This window comes from Mustela putorius, unplaced genomic scaffold (assembly GCF_011764305.1).
Source record: "Mustela putorius furo isolate JIRA1106 unplaced genomic scaffold, ASM1176430v1.1 tig00000788_pilon_pilon_pilon, whole genome shotgun sequence".
NCBI lineage: Eukaryota > Metazoa > Chordata > Mammalia > Carnivora > Mustelidae > Mustela > Mustela putorius.
In genome coordinates, this window is record NW_025421481.1 from 9,938,505 (window position 1) to 9,957,530 (window position 19,026).

Below are 19,026 nucleotides of genomic sequence, written 5' to 3' on the forward strand. Positions count from 1 at the left end.
TACTTTAGGATGAAAATCAGAAATTAGAAGAGAAATACAGGTGGGGTGCCTGGGCAGCTCCGTCAGTTAAGGGTCTGCCTTCAGCTCAGGTCTTGATCTCAGGGTCCTGGTTTTGGGCCCCTGCTGGGCTCCCTGCTCAGTGGGGTGTCAGTTTTCCATCTCCCTCCCTCTGCTCCTCCCCCAGCTCATGCTCCCTCTCTTTCTCTCAAATAAATAAAATCTTTTTTTTTTTTTAAGATTTTTATTTACATGATAGAGATCACAAGTAGGCAGAGAGGCAGGCAGGGTGGGGTGGGAGTGGGAAGCAGGCTCTCCGCTGAGCCAGAGCCCAGTGCGGGGCTCGATCCCACGACCCTGAGACCATGCATGACCTGAGTCAAAGGCAGAGGCTTAACCCACTGAGCCACCCAGGCGCCCCTAAATAAAATCTTAAAAGAAAGAAATACTTTGCTTTACATTCAAAGTAAAGTTTCTATTACCAAAAGAATTAGCAACTTCATTGCATGACTCATGCTTTTTATATCTTTCAGAGATCTTTTCAGTCTTTGTTGTTGTTTTTTACCAAAGAGGGATAAAGCTAGTGTTTAGAAAGGTGCTTTTAAAAGTATCTGGAAGGGTGTCTGGGTGGCTCAGTGATTAAGCCTCTGCCTTCGGCTCCTGTTATGGTCTCAGGGTCCTGGGATCGAGCCCTACATCAGGCTCTCTGCTGAGCAGGGAGCCTGTTTCCTCCTCTATCTCTCTCTGCCTGCCTCTCTGCCTACTTGTGATCTCTGTCTGTCAAATAAATAAATAAAATCTTCTTCTTCTTCTTTTTTTTTTTTTTAAAGATTTTATTTATTTATTTGACAGACAGAGATCACAAGTAGGCAGAGAGAGAGAGAGAGAGGAGGAAGCAGGCTCCCTGCTGAGCAGAGAGCCCGATGCGGGACTCGATCCCAGGACCCTGAGATCATGACCTGAGCCGAAGGCAGTGGCTCAACCCACTGGGCCACCCAGGCGCCCCCTTCTTCTTCTTTTTTAAAAAAAATATTTTATTTATTTATTTGACAGAGAGAGAGGCAGAGATCACAAGTAGGGAGAGAGGCAGGCAGAGAGAGCAGGGAAGCAGAATCCCTGCTAAGCAGAGAGCCCGATGCAGGGCTCGATCCCAGGACCCTGAGATCATGACCTGAGCGAAAGGCAGAGACTCAACCCACTGAGCCATCCAGGTGCCCCAATAAATAAAACCTTCTAAAGGAAAAAAAAAAAGTGTCTTGAGATCTAATGGGACACCTCTAAATTAGGTGGTAACTGAAATTGTTTTAGAAATAGGAGACAGGGGGCACCTGGGTGGCTCAGTGGCTGAGCAGAGAGCCTGCTTCCCTTCCTCTCTCTCTTCCTGCCTCTCGGTCTACTTGTGATTTCTCTCTGTCAAATAAATAAATAAAATCTAAAAAAAAAAAAAAAAAGAAATAGGAGACAGTATGGTGATGTAGGTAAAACTGTGATTATTCTGAGCTTCAGGATAGTACTGTACAAGTACAGACTCCCAGAAAGCAGCACTGAAAGACCTGCTGTGAAAGCATGGCTCAGATGATCTCATCCCAGGAGTTTGTTACTCAGCCGCGTACACTGATGATGAGCTGTTTCACATGACTGATAATGCAGAAGCTTCTCTCTGAAGTCAGTTTTTATACAAGTCTAGACTTTTAAGTATCTAGAATGATAATTTATTATTTTTTTTAATATTACAGGTGGCACTCTAAATGTGTGAGGAGGGAGAGCATGCATACCAGCAAATAAGCTTCCTATGTATGAGGCATTGTTGTTAGTACATTATTCATTATAAATTCATTGAATCCTCATAAATCCCTTTCAGATAGACACTATTATTATCCCTATTTTATGGATGAGGAAACTGAGGCAAATTGAGGTTAAGAGCTTATTACCCAGTTTTGCTTAGATAGTAAGTGATAAAGCAAAGATGAAAACAGGCAGCTTTTTGCTCCAAAGCAGATATACCGCTTTTTCCAGGTAAGCTACTAAAGCAAGGGTCAGTAAACTTTTTTGCTGAAGAGTCAGATGGTAAATATTTTAGACTTTATAGGCCATGTGATCTCTGTTGTAGCTCTTCAAATCTGTGGATATAGCACGAAAGCAGGCATAGAAAGTTCGAAAACAAATGTGTTTGGCTATGTTCTAATAAAACTTTATTTGTAAACACTGAAATTCGAGTTTTATGTAATTTCTACACATCACAAAATATTTCTCTTGATTTTTTTCTACTATTCTTGGCTTATGGGCCTTACAAAAAGAAGCAGCAGATTGGACTTGTCTACTCATCCTGTGCTGTTTTTGTGAGATATAAAGATAAAGGTCACTAATTTATTTTTTCTTTTTTTTTTTTTTTTAAAAGATCTTATTTATTTATTTCACAGAGAGAGAGAGAGAGAGACCACAAGTAGGCAGGCAGAGAGAGGGCGGGGGGTAGCAGGGGGAAGCAGACTCTTTGCTGAGCGGAGAGCCTGATGTGGAGCTCAATCCCAGGACCCTGAGATCATGACCTGAGCTGAAAGCAGAGGCTTAATCCACTGAGCCACCCATGCACCCCCAGGTCACTAATTTATCAATTCATTCATGTAAGAAATAGATCAGGTATTGTACTAAATACAGTGGTAACCAGGGGTGAACAAGAACAAAACCTTCCAGTTCCTCTTACCATTAATTCCACTTACGTAATGGACCAGTTTGTTCTCCTCCTTCTCGTGTCTGCTTTTAAAAATTTGTCTTTATTTCCTGTCCATTGCATGTACTAGACATGTACACATTATGTCATTTACTCTTCATAATAGTTTAGGGAAGAGGCTAAAGAGCCATCTGCACATAGCAGGTAAGTAGTAGAGCCTAGATTCAAATGCAAGTCTGTCTTGGATTTAGGTGTTTTTTTTTTCTCTTGGCTAGTGCCTTCTCTCTGCTCCTAGAAATGTATGAAACTGTAATGAAATGCTTCTGACCCTTTCTAAAGGGAATCCCTATATCTCACTTCTTAAACACATTTGTTTTTCCTTCCCTTCCATTTGTTCTGGCTCTAGCTTTCGAAGATGCTATGCAGGTTTGTTAGAAATGTTAAGGTGTTTCCCAGGTTCCCCAGTCAAGAAAGCTAAAATTAAACAGGGAGCTAGTTAATCATGTAACTAGTGAAAAGATAAAGTGATGCATGGAAATGAGAGTGGAGGAAGAAAGCCCATGTCCTTCCTGATGCCCTCACCAGCCTCTCAGTCTTGGAAAAAAGAGACCTGTGTCTCCAATGTGCTCTGAGAAAGAAAAGGGTTCTTCAGGGCTCTCTGGGATTATAAGTAGAATTGTTCATGTATAGTTTTAAATAATGAAGTGAACTGACGTGTAAGAGTGACAATCTCAGCTCCCCATCTTGGCTGCTTATGGGCTCCTATCCTCCCCACTGCAGTGGGAAATCCCAATTAAAGGTTGTAGTTCCTGTTAGAAAGTGGGAACACTCAAGTAGGCTTGGCTAAAATAAGATCTTAGATGGAAAGCAAATGTCTTTTTTGTTTAATTGCTGGTTTCCGTGTGATTCCCTACTACTTTATTATAGTGGGGTATATATTTAAGGTAATATTAAATATTCTGTAACAAGTAATATGTTGTATTTTTGTAACACATAACATTAATACCTCTAACTTGAAAATTGCTTAAGTTTATCATGACAAACTTTGGAAGTATATGCAAAATATAATAGGTATACAGGAAGCTAACTTGATATCCCTTCAAGGGGATTTATCAGAATAATTCTATTAGAAACTGTCAGTACACCTGCTTTGTACTTAAAGATCCCAGAAAATAGCACCCTCTTTTGTGGTTTTAAGTATTTTAAATTAGCAATTAATTAAATTAATAATAAACTTATAGTTTGTGTATAATTTTAAAATAAATATGTAACTTAATATTTTATTAATTCATAATATAATTAAATTAATGATGTTTTGATTGTTTCCTGTCCACCCTGTCAGTGAGGAAGGGATTCCTGACCATGGGTTATGAGGATTGCCAGACGCATGACATCAGACAGATAAGATTCATGGCAGTTTGTTGGTCACATATACAGCCTAGAGGAGGAGGACATAGCATGCCACACAGGGCCACACCAAGCATGCACTTGGGAACAAAGTGAGTCACCAGGGGCTGTGCTGTGGAAGGCAGACCCTGCAGTAACAAGGGAGTGGGGTGACCTTTGGTTCCCATGGGACAATGTGATTGGCTGGTTTGAATAACTGCACGTGTCAAGGGGCTAAAGTCCTCTACTCAGGTGTAGCCAAAACTGTCCCTGTGATAGACAAGATCGTTTGGCTAGGGCGCCCTGTCTGAGGAACAACAGAGTAGGAAGGGTAACTTGTAGTTAGGCCATTTGACATCCTCTTGGTTTTCCATTGATGTTAAGGCAGAACACAATAGGTATCATACCATAGTAGTTTCATCATACCATAGTCCGTTTTACCGACTGAGCCAATTCATAGTCAAGAGCATAGCATGGTCGAGGGAACGATCACATTTTCCAAAGATCTCTCCACCTTGTCAGTGGCTGCTCGAGTTATGAAATTAGTGGAAGCAACGTGGCATGTATAATTGACACAAAAATACACGGTCACCCTGTTTAGGAAGAGAGTCATAGGATAAGGTGTTTATGTCCTCATCAATCAGTCTTACTTCCCAGGCCCAGCTTCCAACTGGGTTCCCTACTATAGTGTTAGAACCAGGCAAGGCCAAGGAGAGGGCTTGGGTTTGGATCCCCAGTTCCCACTGTGGATGGATGCTTGCCTTTTCTGCCATGGCTGCCTGCCAAGAGAGAGATTTCTCTCTAACTTGATAAACACCCTAACTTTTGGGGCACCTGGGAGGGTCAGTGGGTTAAGCCTCTGCCTTTGGCTCAGGTCATGGTCTCAGGGTCCTGGGATGGAGCTCTGGATTGGGCTCTCTCCTCAGCAGGGAGCCTGCTTCCCCTTCTCCCTCTGTGTGCCTTTCTGCCTACTTTGATCTTCCTCTGTGTCAAATAAATATTTATATGCTAATTATGCCTATATGTTAGTTATGGTGATTATCCCAATTCCCCCTGCCTTTATCTGTTTAGGAAAGCTTCACTCAGCAGGTAAAAAGAAAAGTAACCAACAGAATTTACTGTTTGAACATTAACTAATTCTATAGATTATCTTCATCCAGCCCCTAAAATAATATGATATATGATAAGCCCTCGATATTTATTGAAATAAATGGCATAGCAGTTTTATGTATTTTAAATAGTATAGAGTATTTATATGACAATATATGTATTAATGTATTTGTAAATATGCAGCATTTGTGTGTGTGTGTGCACGTGTGTGTATGTGGGTCTAAACATGAAGCACTGTCATGTAGCCATCCCCTCCTCATTATTTCTAGTGTCCTTTACTCAAGAGTTATACATTATACAGTGAGGAGGTGGAGAGAAGAAAGGATGGTGGGTCAACTCTAACTTAAAATTTTTTCAGTTTTCCACAAATATACATCATCTTCGCTACAATGACAAAACTGTATTGAAAATGTGCTGTATTTTATTTGGAGGCAGTTCCAAGCTCAAGAGAATGCTTTTCTGTTTGTATTAAGAAAATTAAGAAAACGATTTCAGTGCACATTTCTTGAAGAATATTTTAAGGAATCATTCTCAAACCCTTCCAAATTTTAAGAAAACAAAACTGCTGGTAATTAAATGTTTGGTATTTATTTTAGCTAGTGCTTGTTTCAGGAGGCTTTTTCTTTTTCTTTTTCTTTTTTTAAAGATTTATTTATTTGGCAGAGCGAGAGAGACCACAAGTAGGCAGAGAGGCAGGCCAAGAGGGGGAAGCAGGCTCCCCGCTGAGCAGAGAGCCCGATGTGGGGTTCGATCCCAGGACCCTGAGATCATGACCTGAGCAAAGGCAGAAGCTTAACCCACTGAGTCACCCAGGTGCCGCAGGAGGCATTTTTTTTTAATAACAATCTATTCCTCTCTAGCTAGGAGCGGCTCATGCCTGAATCAGATGCCTTCCAGCTAAGATGGAGAGACAAGAGTGCCTACTGGATTGTGATCAGACCTAGGCTCCTCTTGTGTCACTAGGATTGCACCAGGAACCCTGGAGGCCTATTTAGAGGCAAGAAGTTTTCCCACAACTCAGAATGCTGTGGGAGATGCCTGATAGTATGGTACTGTTCACTGTGGCATAGGCAATAGGTTGTGTGTTTATTACTCAGTGGCCCCTGCAAAATGTTGAATAATCCCTTTACAGACTCTTTTTCTCTTTTTATTTTTGTTTTTTGAAAGATTTATTTATTTATTTGAGAAAGAAAAACAGAAAGAGCAGGAGGAGGAGCATACGGAGAGGGAGAGAGAGAATCCCAAGCCGACTTCCTGCTGAGTACAGAGCCCCGCGTGGGGCTCTTTCCTAGGACCCTGAAATTAAGAGTCCAATGCCCAACCGACTGAGCCACCCAGGCGCCCCTCTTTTTCCTTTTTTAAAGTCATCAGCTGGCTGGCCAGAAGGTCATTCCTCTCTATCTATTCTCTAGAGGCATACTGATGATTTTCCTGAACAATCCCCTACCGGCCTTAAGGAAAAAGCATAGTCTGTATACCTTTCCCACCTAAAAAGTAGTTAAAGGGGTCAAATAAAGGCAATCTTGAAAACCAGCAGGAATTTGCTACCACAGAAAGGAGTGGCTTCAGAAAAAGGAACCACAGAAAATACCCAGTTTCCCTGGAATGTAAACCGGAGGACTAATAAAAGCTCCTTCTGGGGGACCCTGTCAGGAGGGAATACTAGGCTTCGGTGATGGACTTGAAAAACACGCCCACTTCGTTTTCTAGCTGTAGAAACCCAGCTTGCTAGTTTTAAAAGACTTGGTTGTTAACACCTCTAAAATCCATGAACCAAAGAGTAAAATGCTAATTGTGTTCATTTTATGCTGCAAGTTTCTTTTCACTTCCTTTCCTTTTTGTGGTAACAAACTCCTGCTGTGCTATCCCTCATTGTAGTGTTTTTGTTTATTCCTACTCTATGTGATATTAATCAAAATATTTAATTGAAAGAAGTGAATATGTTATATACATATGTGAAATTATTTTTTACTAAAGCCCAGATTATAAAATTATTAAGTTTTAAAATTAAAATAGTTTATCTTAATGGTTTCTCAGAAGATTAAAAACTACTGTATATTTAAAAAACTAATGTATATACCTTTCTTTAAGGGGAAGGATTTCCGCTATTATAGTGTATTATGAACATTTTCCGTCCACAGCTTTACACCTTATTAAAGCAGTCAGTAATAGAGAAGACCTATCAGATGAGGTAGTTTGCCTCTTAGCATAGAGGGGTCACACTTGAAGAACCTGATTTTTGTTCAGGTCAGATAAGTTTGCCTCACACTCTTTTGGCTTTTATGTTCTGTTACCCTGACCCTCTAGCTCTGCAAGTACTTAAAATAATTGCTCAAGACCCCATGTTTGGAAAACCTAAAAACATGCCACGAGTACATGACTTGCTTTATTTGAGAATGAAAATGGCAACGTATACTTACTTCACAGTGGTGCTGGGTTTCCTAAAAGTAGTAGAGAAATAACTCATTTTAGGGGTAGTTCCTATGTAGCTTATCTGAGTGGAAAATGGAGAAAATTCTGTAAGCCCCATATAATTGAAAAGAGGGCCTGAAAACAAGAATAAAAGTGGTTTTTAAATCATTTTTTTGGATTTGATTCATGGTTTTCAACCTGACATTGGAATCTAAAATTCAGTAAATAAGCTGAAGTACCTGAGTAAAACATACTCTGGTGAAACTAAATAGAAACACTTTTTTGATGAAAATTGTGAGCCAATATCCTGTAGTTGGCATATAATAATATCTAACTTATGAAAGCTTTTTTTTCTTATTTTTCTATGTAATATTCATCCTTAAGTGCTTACCAGTAGTTTTTCCCATTCATTCTGCAATAAATATGAAAGCAGCCAAAGGAAACGCATAATCACCAAGTCATAATGAGACATCATTTGTAAAAGAATTATAACAACATCCTGCGGACTAGCAGATTCTGTTCAGTTTGGTCCAGGAGTAAAAAGGAAGAAGAAGAGAAAAGATCACAGAAGTGTTCAGATTTACATGTTGTGACTTGAAAAGGAGAAAGAAACTTTGAAGCTGAGCATATTGGAATAAACTTTTTTCTTCCAAGTTTGGAAGGAATTACGGGGTACATTCATTGTTTAAGGGTCTCAGAATAAAATGGCAGACGAGAGGAAAAAGGTAACTGGATTCATCAACAACAGGGGACAGGATTCTGTGCTTTCAAAGTGTTTTTCAGTTAACTCTACTTCTCCTTTTCCTTTCTCTGCTATCCTCATCCTCCTTCCCCTCCCTTTGCTGGAATTTTCAGTTTACTGGAGGCTTACAAGAATGTTTTGGTGGTGATGTCTGGCTCAGTGCTGTACAGATTTCACTTTCCTGAAGACTCTTAGGGGAGATGGATTAAATAAGTATTTTTAAATACTAATTTAAATTTCTTCTTAGATTTCTTCTAAAAAAGAAATCCTCCTTCATGTGACATCTTAACGTGAAAGAGAAATTTGATGTACTTTCAGTGGAGGGAATACTTTCCTTATCGCAAAAACATAAACAAAAAATAATTGATTTTTTAAAAAGTGATGGCATTAAATAATCAGTCTAAATGTGTTGATGCTTGACTGTGGAACTGAAGAACAGCTGTCTAACCAGTGGGCATTTACTTCTGGCATTATTTTCTCTGTCCTTACTCCATCCAGAAACTAATCATCCTTGGAAAGGATGGCCTGGGAGGTAGAGCCCAGTCCTGACTCTGTCCTGGTTGTGGTTGCAACTTACTTTCCTTTTATTTCTATTATCAATTTATGAAATAACCAGGCAGAAAAGTATAGAGGAAACACTATGTCCTGTTCCTTTAATCCAGAAAGCCTACAGTGCTAGGACATTATCTTCCAGACCGGGGGAAGGAAATGTAAAGAAGACAGGAGCCCCCAACATGACTAGCATCAGTAAGGAATCCATACTTCATTATCAGAGATCTATAGATTTGAAAGCTGTTAAGGATTACATGAGAAAAGAGATTAACAATTTTTCTCTGTTGGATCACATAGAGCTGAACATATAAATGTGGTTACTAAATGCCATCTTTCCTGATTTTGCTCCTGAACCCATTGTCTTTCCTTAAAATCATATCCCTTGTTAAGATATCTCTATTTCAATTAATATCCCCCTTATTTTGCTGATGACTGTTCATGAAATCTTGAAGGAAGACAGGTTTTTCCCCACCTCTTTACCCTGATGATTTTTTTTTAACCTCTTATATCCAACCCTTCCTCTTAATTCCTCATATAGCCAACCTCATTTCTGCACTGTTGAAATTACTTCTTAGATCCCCATCCACTTCTGTCTTTGTGCCTGCCTCCATTCAGCCCCCAGTTAGTTCACTAGCATTGGGTTATAAGATTAGTCTTCCTAAAACCTTACTTTGCTCACTTTCCTCCCTTCTAAGCTTCAGAAATCGTAAATGGTCTCTCCTGTTTACCATCCAGATGTATGGGGAGCACCTTTCACTTCAGTTGAATCTTTTGAGATCATCAAGAGGATCTCACTGATGCTAATTAGCAGGGCTGTCCTTTTCCCTTGTTGGGTCAGGGGAGTGGGGCAGAGGCTGTGCCTACAAGGCTGGATTGATGGAAGAGGTGTTATTCTCTGCCTCATTGGCACTATCAAGAGAGAAGTATGGTAATGACATTCGACTTAGAGTTCTATTAAGGGAATCTTTGAGGTCTACTGGAAGATTTGAGTCTTATTGTTAAAGGCCTGCAAGATGAGTATGGACTCATCTATTATTTATGACCTTTGGCAGGTTGGCAACTGTCATTCTCTCCAAGCTCTTTTTTTCCATTAATTATATATAGGAGACCTCTACTACAGCCAAAATGTTTTTTGTTTTCTGAATACAGATATCCATTTCCACACCACTGATTATAATACCTAGGTTGGCCTTTCTTTAAACCGCGCACTATCCCAGTGTTACCCCTCCAAACCTTTCTTTGTGATCACTACTGCCATAAATACCATCTGAACTTCTGAAATTTAACACCCTTTGCTTTCCAATGTAAATTTTGTTTATTCAGTAAAAATTTACCGAGGGCCTGTTAAGTATCAACTTAACAGGGTATTCAACTGAAAAGACCCTTTACTTGTTCTTAGGAATTTACGTTTTAGCTAGGGAAACAAATTTATCAACAGGTACATTGGAAGGAGAAGGTGTGGAATTCAGAAGACAGGTAAGCTAATGTGAGAGAGGGAGGAGATAAGCAGGGAAGGTTTTCTGTAGGAAAGCAATTTTCAGAACTAAATTCGCCCAACATGGGACACCTAGGTGACTCAGTCTGTTAAGCATCTGCCTTCTGCTCAAGTTAGTATCCCAGAGTCCTGGGATTGAGTCGCTCATCAGGCTCCTGGCACAGTGGGGAGCCTGCTTCTCCCTCTGCCTTCCACGCCCCCTGCTTTTGCTCTTTCTTTCCCTCTGACAAATAAATAAAGTCTTAAAAAAAAAAACCCTCCCAATATTTTGTGGCGGTTATGTTTTGATCCATATCCTTTTAATATTTAAAGCCTTTTTTTTTTCTTGTTCTGAAACGTTAACTTTTGTAAGTATTTATATGCCTAATGGTTGTGGCAACTAGCTACTTATTATCTCATCAATAATGGCTTTCCAGATGTTGAACCAAGAAACACCTCTCAGCTCTCTCTTCAGACAGAATAAACCCAATTTCCTCACAGGTGCTACAAGCTGTTACTGATTATCCAAAATTTTTATACTGTTGAGTCTAAAAGAGTGCACTGATTTGAAAAAAACAGATTACTGGGCTTTTGTTACAACTGGATTGTGATTCAGTGCCTCAGGGTGAGGCCTAAAGTTCTGTATTTCTAAAAAGCTTCCGGTGATGCTGAAGCTGCTCATAGATTGAACATGTTTTGAGTAACAGGGTTTTAGAGGATGTAAAGAGTTAAAGAATTAATGATAAAAACAAGTTGAGGTAGGTTTTGCTTCACTTAAATGGATTTCTCCTGCAGTCTCTCTATCCTGTTAACTTTATTTACTCCAGCTAATTTAAATCAACTAATTACCCAGCTGAGTTGGGCTCCTGTCCCTGCACCCAGAGGCAGTGAGTTTTGCCCGTGATCTGACTGGGAAGCTTCCGCTCTCCACCCCCAACTCCACCCTAGGGTGTGAGTATCCTCCATGTCATGGAGCTATGATCGGGCGCGCACCCACCTACTTGAGGCTGTGATATGATTCCCTAAGGCCCTCCAGCTCCTGAATAGTAGGAACCCCTGTCTTTGGCAGAGGGAGGTGTTCCTTTTGGCATTCTGCCTTCATCCAACTGGTTTCTCTAACAGTTGAGTTCCAGGAATGGCATCCGAGGCTGTCTGTATCCTACAATGTGTAATCAGGAACTGGCAGAGAATTCATCTTTAGCTTTTAAGATTCCTGTTAGGAATTTTCATAACATGTAGAAGCCATGGCAGTTGAGTGACCTGGCCTTGACCCGTAAAGAGACCTGCCAGGGTGAAGTGCAACTGTCTCTTTATTCTCAAGTGTTTTCTCCTGACAATTTTCTCTGATTCTTTTACTGACTCTTCTGTTCTGCATGTATTCTTGTAAACTGCAGACAGGAAAACAGTTGCTACAGATAATTCGTTCCTGAGTCTTTACAACCAAAGTTAGAATTATTTCTGCCGTCTTCCTGGGGAACTCTGCTATGGAAATCCCCCCCCCCCCCAGACTGGATTGCAACAATGGCTCTTAGATTGAAGAGATTTGTCTCAGTACAAAGTGGAAAATGTTGATGACGTCAGGCTGGAGAGGTGGAGGTGGTAAATGGCCTGGTACAGTGATTTTCAGACTTCCAACATGTATCCCCTAGGGGCCCTGCACCCCTAGAGTTTCTGATTCAGCAGGTCTGGATCAGAGCCCAAGAATTTTTAACATCCTCATCCCTTCCCTTGTCTTATGATGTGGTTACATAAAAGGAACTGGGGGTAATCAAGGAGGCTGGGCACATATTCACAGTAGCCCATGCATCGTTCATTACCTCCCAATTCTGGCAGATTTGTTAGTTGCTTTAAAAAAAAAAAAAGTAAAACAGACCCAGGGAAACACCACCTCTTCGAATGTTCCCGCGTAGCTAGTGAGTGCCGGTTTGTGGTAACCTAGGTTACATCCTTCCGAGGCTTCTTGGTTCGTAGGACAAGAGATATGATCTTTTCAAGGAAGAAGATAGAGAAGCATAGGATTAGGGCAGCTATGAAAATGAAATTGGGTTTTTGACAGCTGAGATAGCAAAAGAGAAGGGGAAGTTTGGTTGGTCTGGCTATTTCCATCCTGGTGTTAACATCCCTTAGGTATACCGAGCTTACATCATAGGAATAAGACGGTTGATCTTATGTGGGTTTTGGAGAGTATTCCTTGTTATTAAATGTGACTAATGCGATATTCTCTACTGAAGCAGTTCTGGAGCATCCCAGGAGGGACACAACGATCTTGATCTTGGTCTTGGTGAACTTCCTTCGGATGAGGAAGAAGACATCAATAGTTCTGACGAAGACGATGTCAGCTCTGACTCTAGTAAAGGGGACCCTGATCTGGGAGACAAACAGGTATATGTTACTATTTAATTGTTTCTACTTCTGTGTTTGTTGGTCTCATAATATTTAGAAATAATATTTATCAGCATGATAGGCACAAAATCCCTAGTTATTTTTTTCTTCAAACTTATAAAATATTATCTAATTTAAAATTAGTTTCTGCTATAATGTAGTACCTAAGATATTATCACATTTCTAAATGCACATCACTTAAACTTTAGTAATTTTTTTGAGAAATTTATTTTTGGCACTGTCTTTGGTTTTCCTTTTGATAATGGAAATCCCCTCTAAGGATTGTTTTTTCTATTGCTAGCAATTCTACTTGAAAGAAGGGAATTAGATGCATTTCAGACTTAATGAAATCTTTTTAGAGATAGAAAAAGGCTGCGATTAAAAACATCAGGATTTCCTTTGAAGTAATTTGGTACTTGTATTTTCAGTATACATGAAACAAGATTGGCCACATGTTGATAATTATTTAAGATATGTCAGGACATGGAGGTTCATTGTATTGTTTCTTTAGTTTGACAAGAATGGTTCACTATGAATATATATTTTTTGAATAAAGGCATCATTACAAAGGTAAAAATAGTATATTATGAATAACCCCACGATGTGTTGAAACATTACAGCAAGACAGAATTTGAAAGTATCCTCGTAGCAAGCCTATGAAACCAGAGAGGAGAAAATCCATGTTTGACCTAACTTCTATGCCATAACTTACCAAGCAGTTGTTTTCTGTTTAATATATTTTAGCTTTTTAAAGTTTATTTCAACTTTAAATGAATGGCACAAGTTGTGTAATTGTCTAGTTTTAAATACCAGCTCCACCACATACAAGTTGGTTGAGTAACTGCAGGCAAATTATTTAATATCTTTAAGCTAAAGAGCCCCCGTTTTATAAAGAAAAGGATTTATTGAAGAAGTATGAGGACTAAATGATTTGGTTTGTGTAAAGCCTTAGAACACTGTTTAGTACATGGTAAGAACTCAGTGATTATTTGTTTATTTCTTGTAAGACTTTATGCTGTAAAGTATTGAATCATAGAGTTGGAAGTAACCACTAGAAATTATTTAGCCTTAAGGTCTCTGAGTGTGTAAAGTACCTAACCCGGATGAGTGACTGTTCTTAAAGGCCCAGCATATACTTCAGCAGTGTGTGGGTCTTTACTTTGACTATTAAGTAATTCCTCTGATGTTTTACTGCTATGTGCTATCTCTGATTTGAAAACTTATTTTCCTTGTCGCTGAAGATCACATATATAGATGGTACAAATATTTGTAAAATACTATTTCCCAGATATTTACCAGGCATAAAAAGTATGTACTAGGCATAAAGCAGTGTTCAAGGATTTTGCTCTCGAACAGCTTACATCCGAATGGGACAAGAGGGGCCATATATTCACTAGAATAGTGAGAACTTCAGATTATTATGTGCTATGAAGGGAATAAAAAGAGCAATGTGCTAGAAACTAAGAAGTCTACTTAGTATAAAGCCTCAAAGAAAGTGATATTTGACTGAGGAATATTTGCCTAGAAAGAGCCAAAGCCTGTAGGATTTGGGGAAGAGGCTGCCAGTGGTCTTCCTCTCCAAGGGCCATAATTAAATCAATCTTCACTGTCTTAGCTATAAGTTCTTTTTCTAACAAGTACTGCTTCCTGTTGTTTGGGTCTGTTCATTTCTCTTGTTAAAACCCTTTCTGATTTCTGCCCTTCTTGAAGTATGGCACCAAAAGAGATGTCCACTTTCTATTAGGAGTCTCACTGACATACTGTATAAAGGAACGATTTCTCTCTACCCTTTTGTGTTATGCATCTTCTCAACACATCCTGTCACAACACTGCCTGGTTGACTCATTCGTTTTGTGGTCATTGGAGACTTCCAGAGTTCCTTCCTCTGTGTTTATACTGGCCTTTCCTTTCCTTTTGTTTTTTCTTTTGTTTTGTTTTGTTTTTTAAGATTTTTTTAAGATTTTATTTATTTATTTATTTGACAGATCACAAGTAGGCAGAGAGGCAGGCAGAGGGGGAGGAGGAAGCAGGCCACCTGCTGAGCAGAGAGCCTGATGTGGGGCTCCATCCCAGGACCCTGAGATCATGACCTGAGCCGAAGGCAGAGGCTTAACCCACTGAGCCACCCAGGCGCCCCCTCCCTTCTGGTTTTTATGTTATTGGTTTTTATCTTTAGTTGTGCCACCCGCTGCAGTATGTCTCTTAATATTTTTCTGTTTTTATTTTATTTTAAAATATTTGTTTGAGAAAGAGTGAGTGAGAGAGCAGACATGAGCAGGGTGGAGGAGCACAGGGAGAAGCAGACTCCCCACTGAGCAGGGAGCCTGATTTGGGGCTTGATCCCAGGACTCCAGGATCATGACTTGAGCCAAAGGAAAACGCTTAACCGATAGAGCCACCCAGGCGCCTCTGTTTTCTGGTTTTTGTTTATTTATTTGTTTTGTTTTAAAGATTTTACTTACTTTTTTGAGAGAGAGAGAAAGCAGGGGGAGGGACAGAAGGAGGGGGGGAAGCAGGATCCCTACCGAGCAGGGAGCCTGACAGTGAGCTCAACCCCAGGACCCTAGGATCATGACTTGAGCCCAAGGCAGATGCTTAACTGACTGAGCCACCCAGACACTCCTATTTTTCTGTTTTTAAAATGAGATGATTTCTTCAGTTAACCATTGACATTTAATATTTTTATATGTGATTCTAATGTATTAATAATTTCCCTCTTTTAGAGCTGTTGGCCCTCCTGACAAACTTACTCTCTGGTCACCTGAGACAGCTGTGGCAATAATTAAAAGAGCTAACGCTCCCTTTCTAGATGGTTACTGATCCATTTAAGCGTAGCCTGGTGAATGCTTTTCTTCTAAGTAATTTGCTTTCAAAGTGGTTAAGAACAGCGTGGTCTTCAGGTGCCTGGGTGGTTCATCTGTCTTCGGTCCGTGTCATGATTTCAGGGTCTTGGGATTGAGCCCATATTGAGCTCCCTGCTCAGTGGGGAATCTGCCTATCCCTCTCCCTCTGCGCCTCCACCCCACTTGTGCTTGCTCACTGTTTTCCTCTCTCTCTTTCTTAAATAAATAAATCCTTTTTAAAAAAAGAAGAGGAAGAACAACAACAACACAGTCTTTGAGGCTGGATTGCCTGGGTGCTTATCATTTATCAACTCTGTGATCTTGAGCAATTTATTTAACATCTTTGTGCCTTAGCTTCCCCACCTGTAAAAAGACGAGGGAGTAGGGTAGACACTTGTTTTTCTTTTTCCTTTTTTTTTTTTTGACACTTTTTTTTATTTTCTAAGATTGTTGTGATGATTAAGGTCATATACTGCTTAAAACAGTTCTGACACAAATTGCTCAACAGATTTTAGCTCTTATTATTGGCATATTTAAAAAGAAGCAAGCAAAATCTTAAGTATCTCTAATCATTCCTTGTTTATCAAAATATAATTTGAAACTTACCTTTTCTTATCTTTGATGAATAAATCAGAAACATGTTTACATGAAAGATAATATTGTTTTCTCACAAAAATATGAGATTTGACATCCTAAGACCTGTGCTTCAGTCCTGTCTCTGACACTTACTAGGCATTTGACCTTGATCAAATAATTATTTTAAGTTGATTACTTTATTTATACCAATCTCATTTCACAATAGATTACAAGTAACAACAAAAAAATGTATGTAATACAAAAAGTCAAAATATGTAGTTAAAGAAATCAGGGGGTTAATAATTGTGCTGGAGCTATTGAACATCCATGTGCCAAAGAATAAAGTAGATGTCTTACTTTGCTCTTACACAAAAATTAACTCAAATGGATGATAGACTTAAATGTAGGAGCTGAAACTATAAAGCCCTTAGAACAAAACAAAAGAATAACTCTTTATGACTCTGGGTAGTCAGAGGCTGCATTGATGCAACAAGAAAAGTATAAGGGAGGGGAAAATAGCCAAATTGGACATCAAAATTAAAAACTTTTGTGTTGCATATAGTACCGTCAAGAAAATAAAAGGATAACCCACAGAGGAGGAGAAAATATTGGCAAACATTTGTAATGAAGGACTTATATCCTGAATATATAAGGAATTCTTACAAGTCAATCATAATAAATAACCCAATTTTTAAAAATGGGCTAAGGGTGCTAAATGAGAAAACTATACAGCGAAGGATACTTTATCCAGCTAGGATGTCATTCAAAATAGAAGGAGTGATTAAAAAGCTTCCAGGACAAACAGAAACTAAAAGACTTTGTGATAATCAAACCATCCCTACAAGAAATATTCAAAGGGGTCCTGTAAGCAAAGAGAGAGCCAAAAAGTAACATAGACCATAAAGGAACAGAGACAATATACAGTGACAGCTTTATAGGCTTTAGAGGCAAAAGCCTCTAAACTTTAGAGACAAAAGAATGATACTTTAGAGTATCATTTAGATACTCTTGAGAGGCAAAAGAATGATACTAAATTCATATCTTTGAATAGTTACCCTGAATGTAAATGGGCTAACTGCCCTGAATGTAAATGGGCTAACCAATTTTAACAGATTGGTTAAAATTCTGCCATCAATATGCTGTCTGCAGGAAACTCATTTTATTTTATTTTATTTTATTTCTTTTAAAGGTTTTATTTATTTATTTGACAGAGATCACAAGTAGGCAGAGAGGCAGGCAGAGAAAGAGAGGAGGAAGCAGGCTCCCTGCTCAGCAGAGAGCCCGATGTGGGACTCGATCCCAGGACCCTGGGACCATGACCTGAGCCGAAGGCAGAGGCTTTAACCCACTGAGCCACCCAGGTGGTCCCAGGAGACTCATTTTAGACCCAAAGACACTGCCAGATGGAAAGTGAGGAGGTGGGAAACCATTCATCATGCTAATGGACATCAAAAGAAAGCTGGAGTGGCAATCCTTATACCAGACAAATTAGATTTTATTTATTTGACAGAAATCACAAGTAGGCAAAGAGGCAGGCGGGGCAGTGGGCGGGGGTGGGGGCAAGCAGGCTCTGAGAAGCACAGGGGGAAGCAGACAATGAGCAGAGAGCCCAATGCAGGGCTCAATCCCAGGACCCTGGGATCACAACCTGAGCCGAAGGCAGAGGCTTTATCCCACTGAGCCACCCAGGTGCCCCAGACAAATTAGATTTTAAACCAAAGACTGTAATAAGAGATGAGGAAGAACTCTGTATCATAATTAAAGGATCTGTCCAACAAGAAGATCTAACAATTTTAAATATGCCCCTAACATGAGAGCGGCCAATTAAATTAACTATTAATAACAAAATTAAAGAAACATGTTTACAGTAATACAATAATAGTAGTGGACTTTAATAACCCCCTCACTGCAATGGACAGATTATCTAAGCAGATGATCAACAAGGAAATAAGGGCTTTAAATGACACACTGGACCAGATGGACTTCACAGATATATATAGAACATTCCATCCTAAAGCAACAGAATACACTCTTCTCGAGTCAACATGAAATATTCTCCAGAACAGATCACATTCTGGGTCACAAATCAGGTCTCAACTAGTACCTAAAGATTGGGATCATTACCTGCATACTTTCAGACCACAATGCTTTGAAACTGGAATTTAATCACAAGAGGAAAATTGGAAAGAGCTCAAATACATGGAAGCTAAATAGCATTGTACTAGAGAATGAATTGGTCAACCAGAAAGTTAAAGAAGAATTTTAAAAATTCAGGAAACTTTGGGGCCCTTGGGTGACTCAGTTGGTTGCATATCTGCCTTTGATTCAGGTCATGATCTCAGGGTCCTGGGATTGAGCCCCGCGTCAGTCTCCCTGCTCAACAGGAAATCTGCTTCTCCCTCTGCCCCTCCCCTCCACTTGTGCACAGGCTCTCTCTCTCAAATAAATAAATAAAATCTTTTAAAAAATTCATGGAACCATTTTCATGAAAATGAAAACAGTTCAAAATCTTTGCGATGCAGCAAAGGCAGTCCTCAGAAGGATGTATATAGCAATCCAAGCCTTTCTCAATAAACAAGAAATGTCTCAAATACACAAGCTAACCTTACACCTAAAGGAGTTGGAGAAAGAATAGCTAATAAAGCCTAAACCACACAGGAAAAGAGAAATAATAAAGATTAAAGGAGATATCAACGAAATAGAAACCAGAACAACAGTAGAAAAGATCAACGAAACTGGGAGCTGGTTCTCTGAAAGAACTAATAGGATTGATAAACTCATGGCTAGACTTATCAAAAAGAAAAGAGAAAGAACCCAAATGAAATCATGAATGAAAGAGGAGAGATCCCAACCAACACTGAAGAAAAATGAACAATTTTAAGAA

At 39.5% G+C, this 19,026-nt stretch overlaps 1 protein-coding gene across 4 annotated transcripts in view; it reads left to right on the forward strand.

Moving 5' to 3' along the window:
• FGD6 (FYVE, RhoGEF and PH domain containing 6) overlaps window positions 1–19,026 on the forward strand; it is a 122,696-nt gene that overhangs the window by 30,339 nt on the left and 73,331 nt on the right. For 3 of the 4 annotated variants that reach the window (XM_045084826.1, XM_045084827.1, XM_013054194.2), the window contains exon 3: window positions 12,573–12,723. In XM_045084826.1, coding sequence (XP_044940761.1) covers window positions 12,573–12,723 — 151 coding nt within the window. The remainder of the gene's footprint in view (window positions 1–12,572; window positions 12,724–19,026) is intronic. The other variant, XM_004748526.3, reaches the window with a different exon arrangement.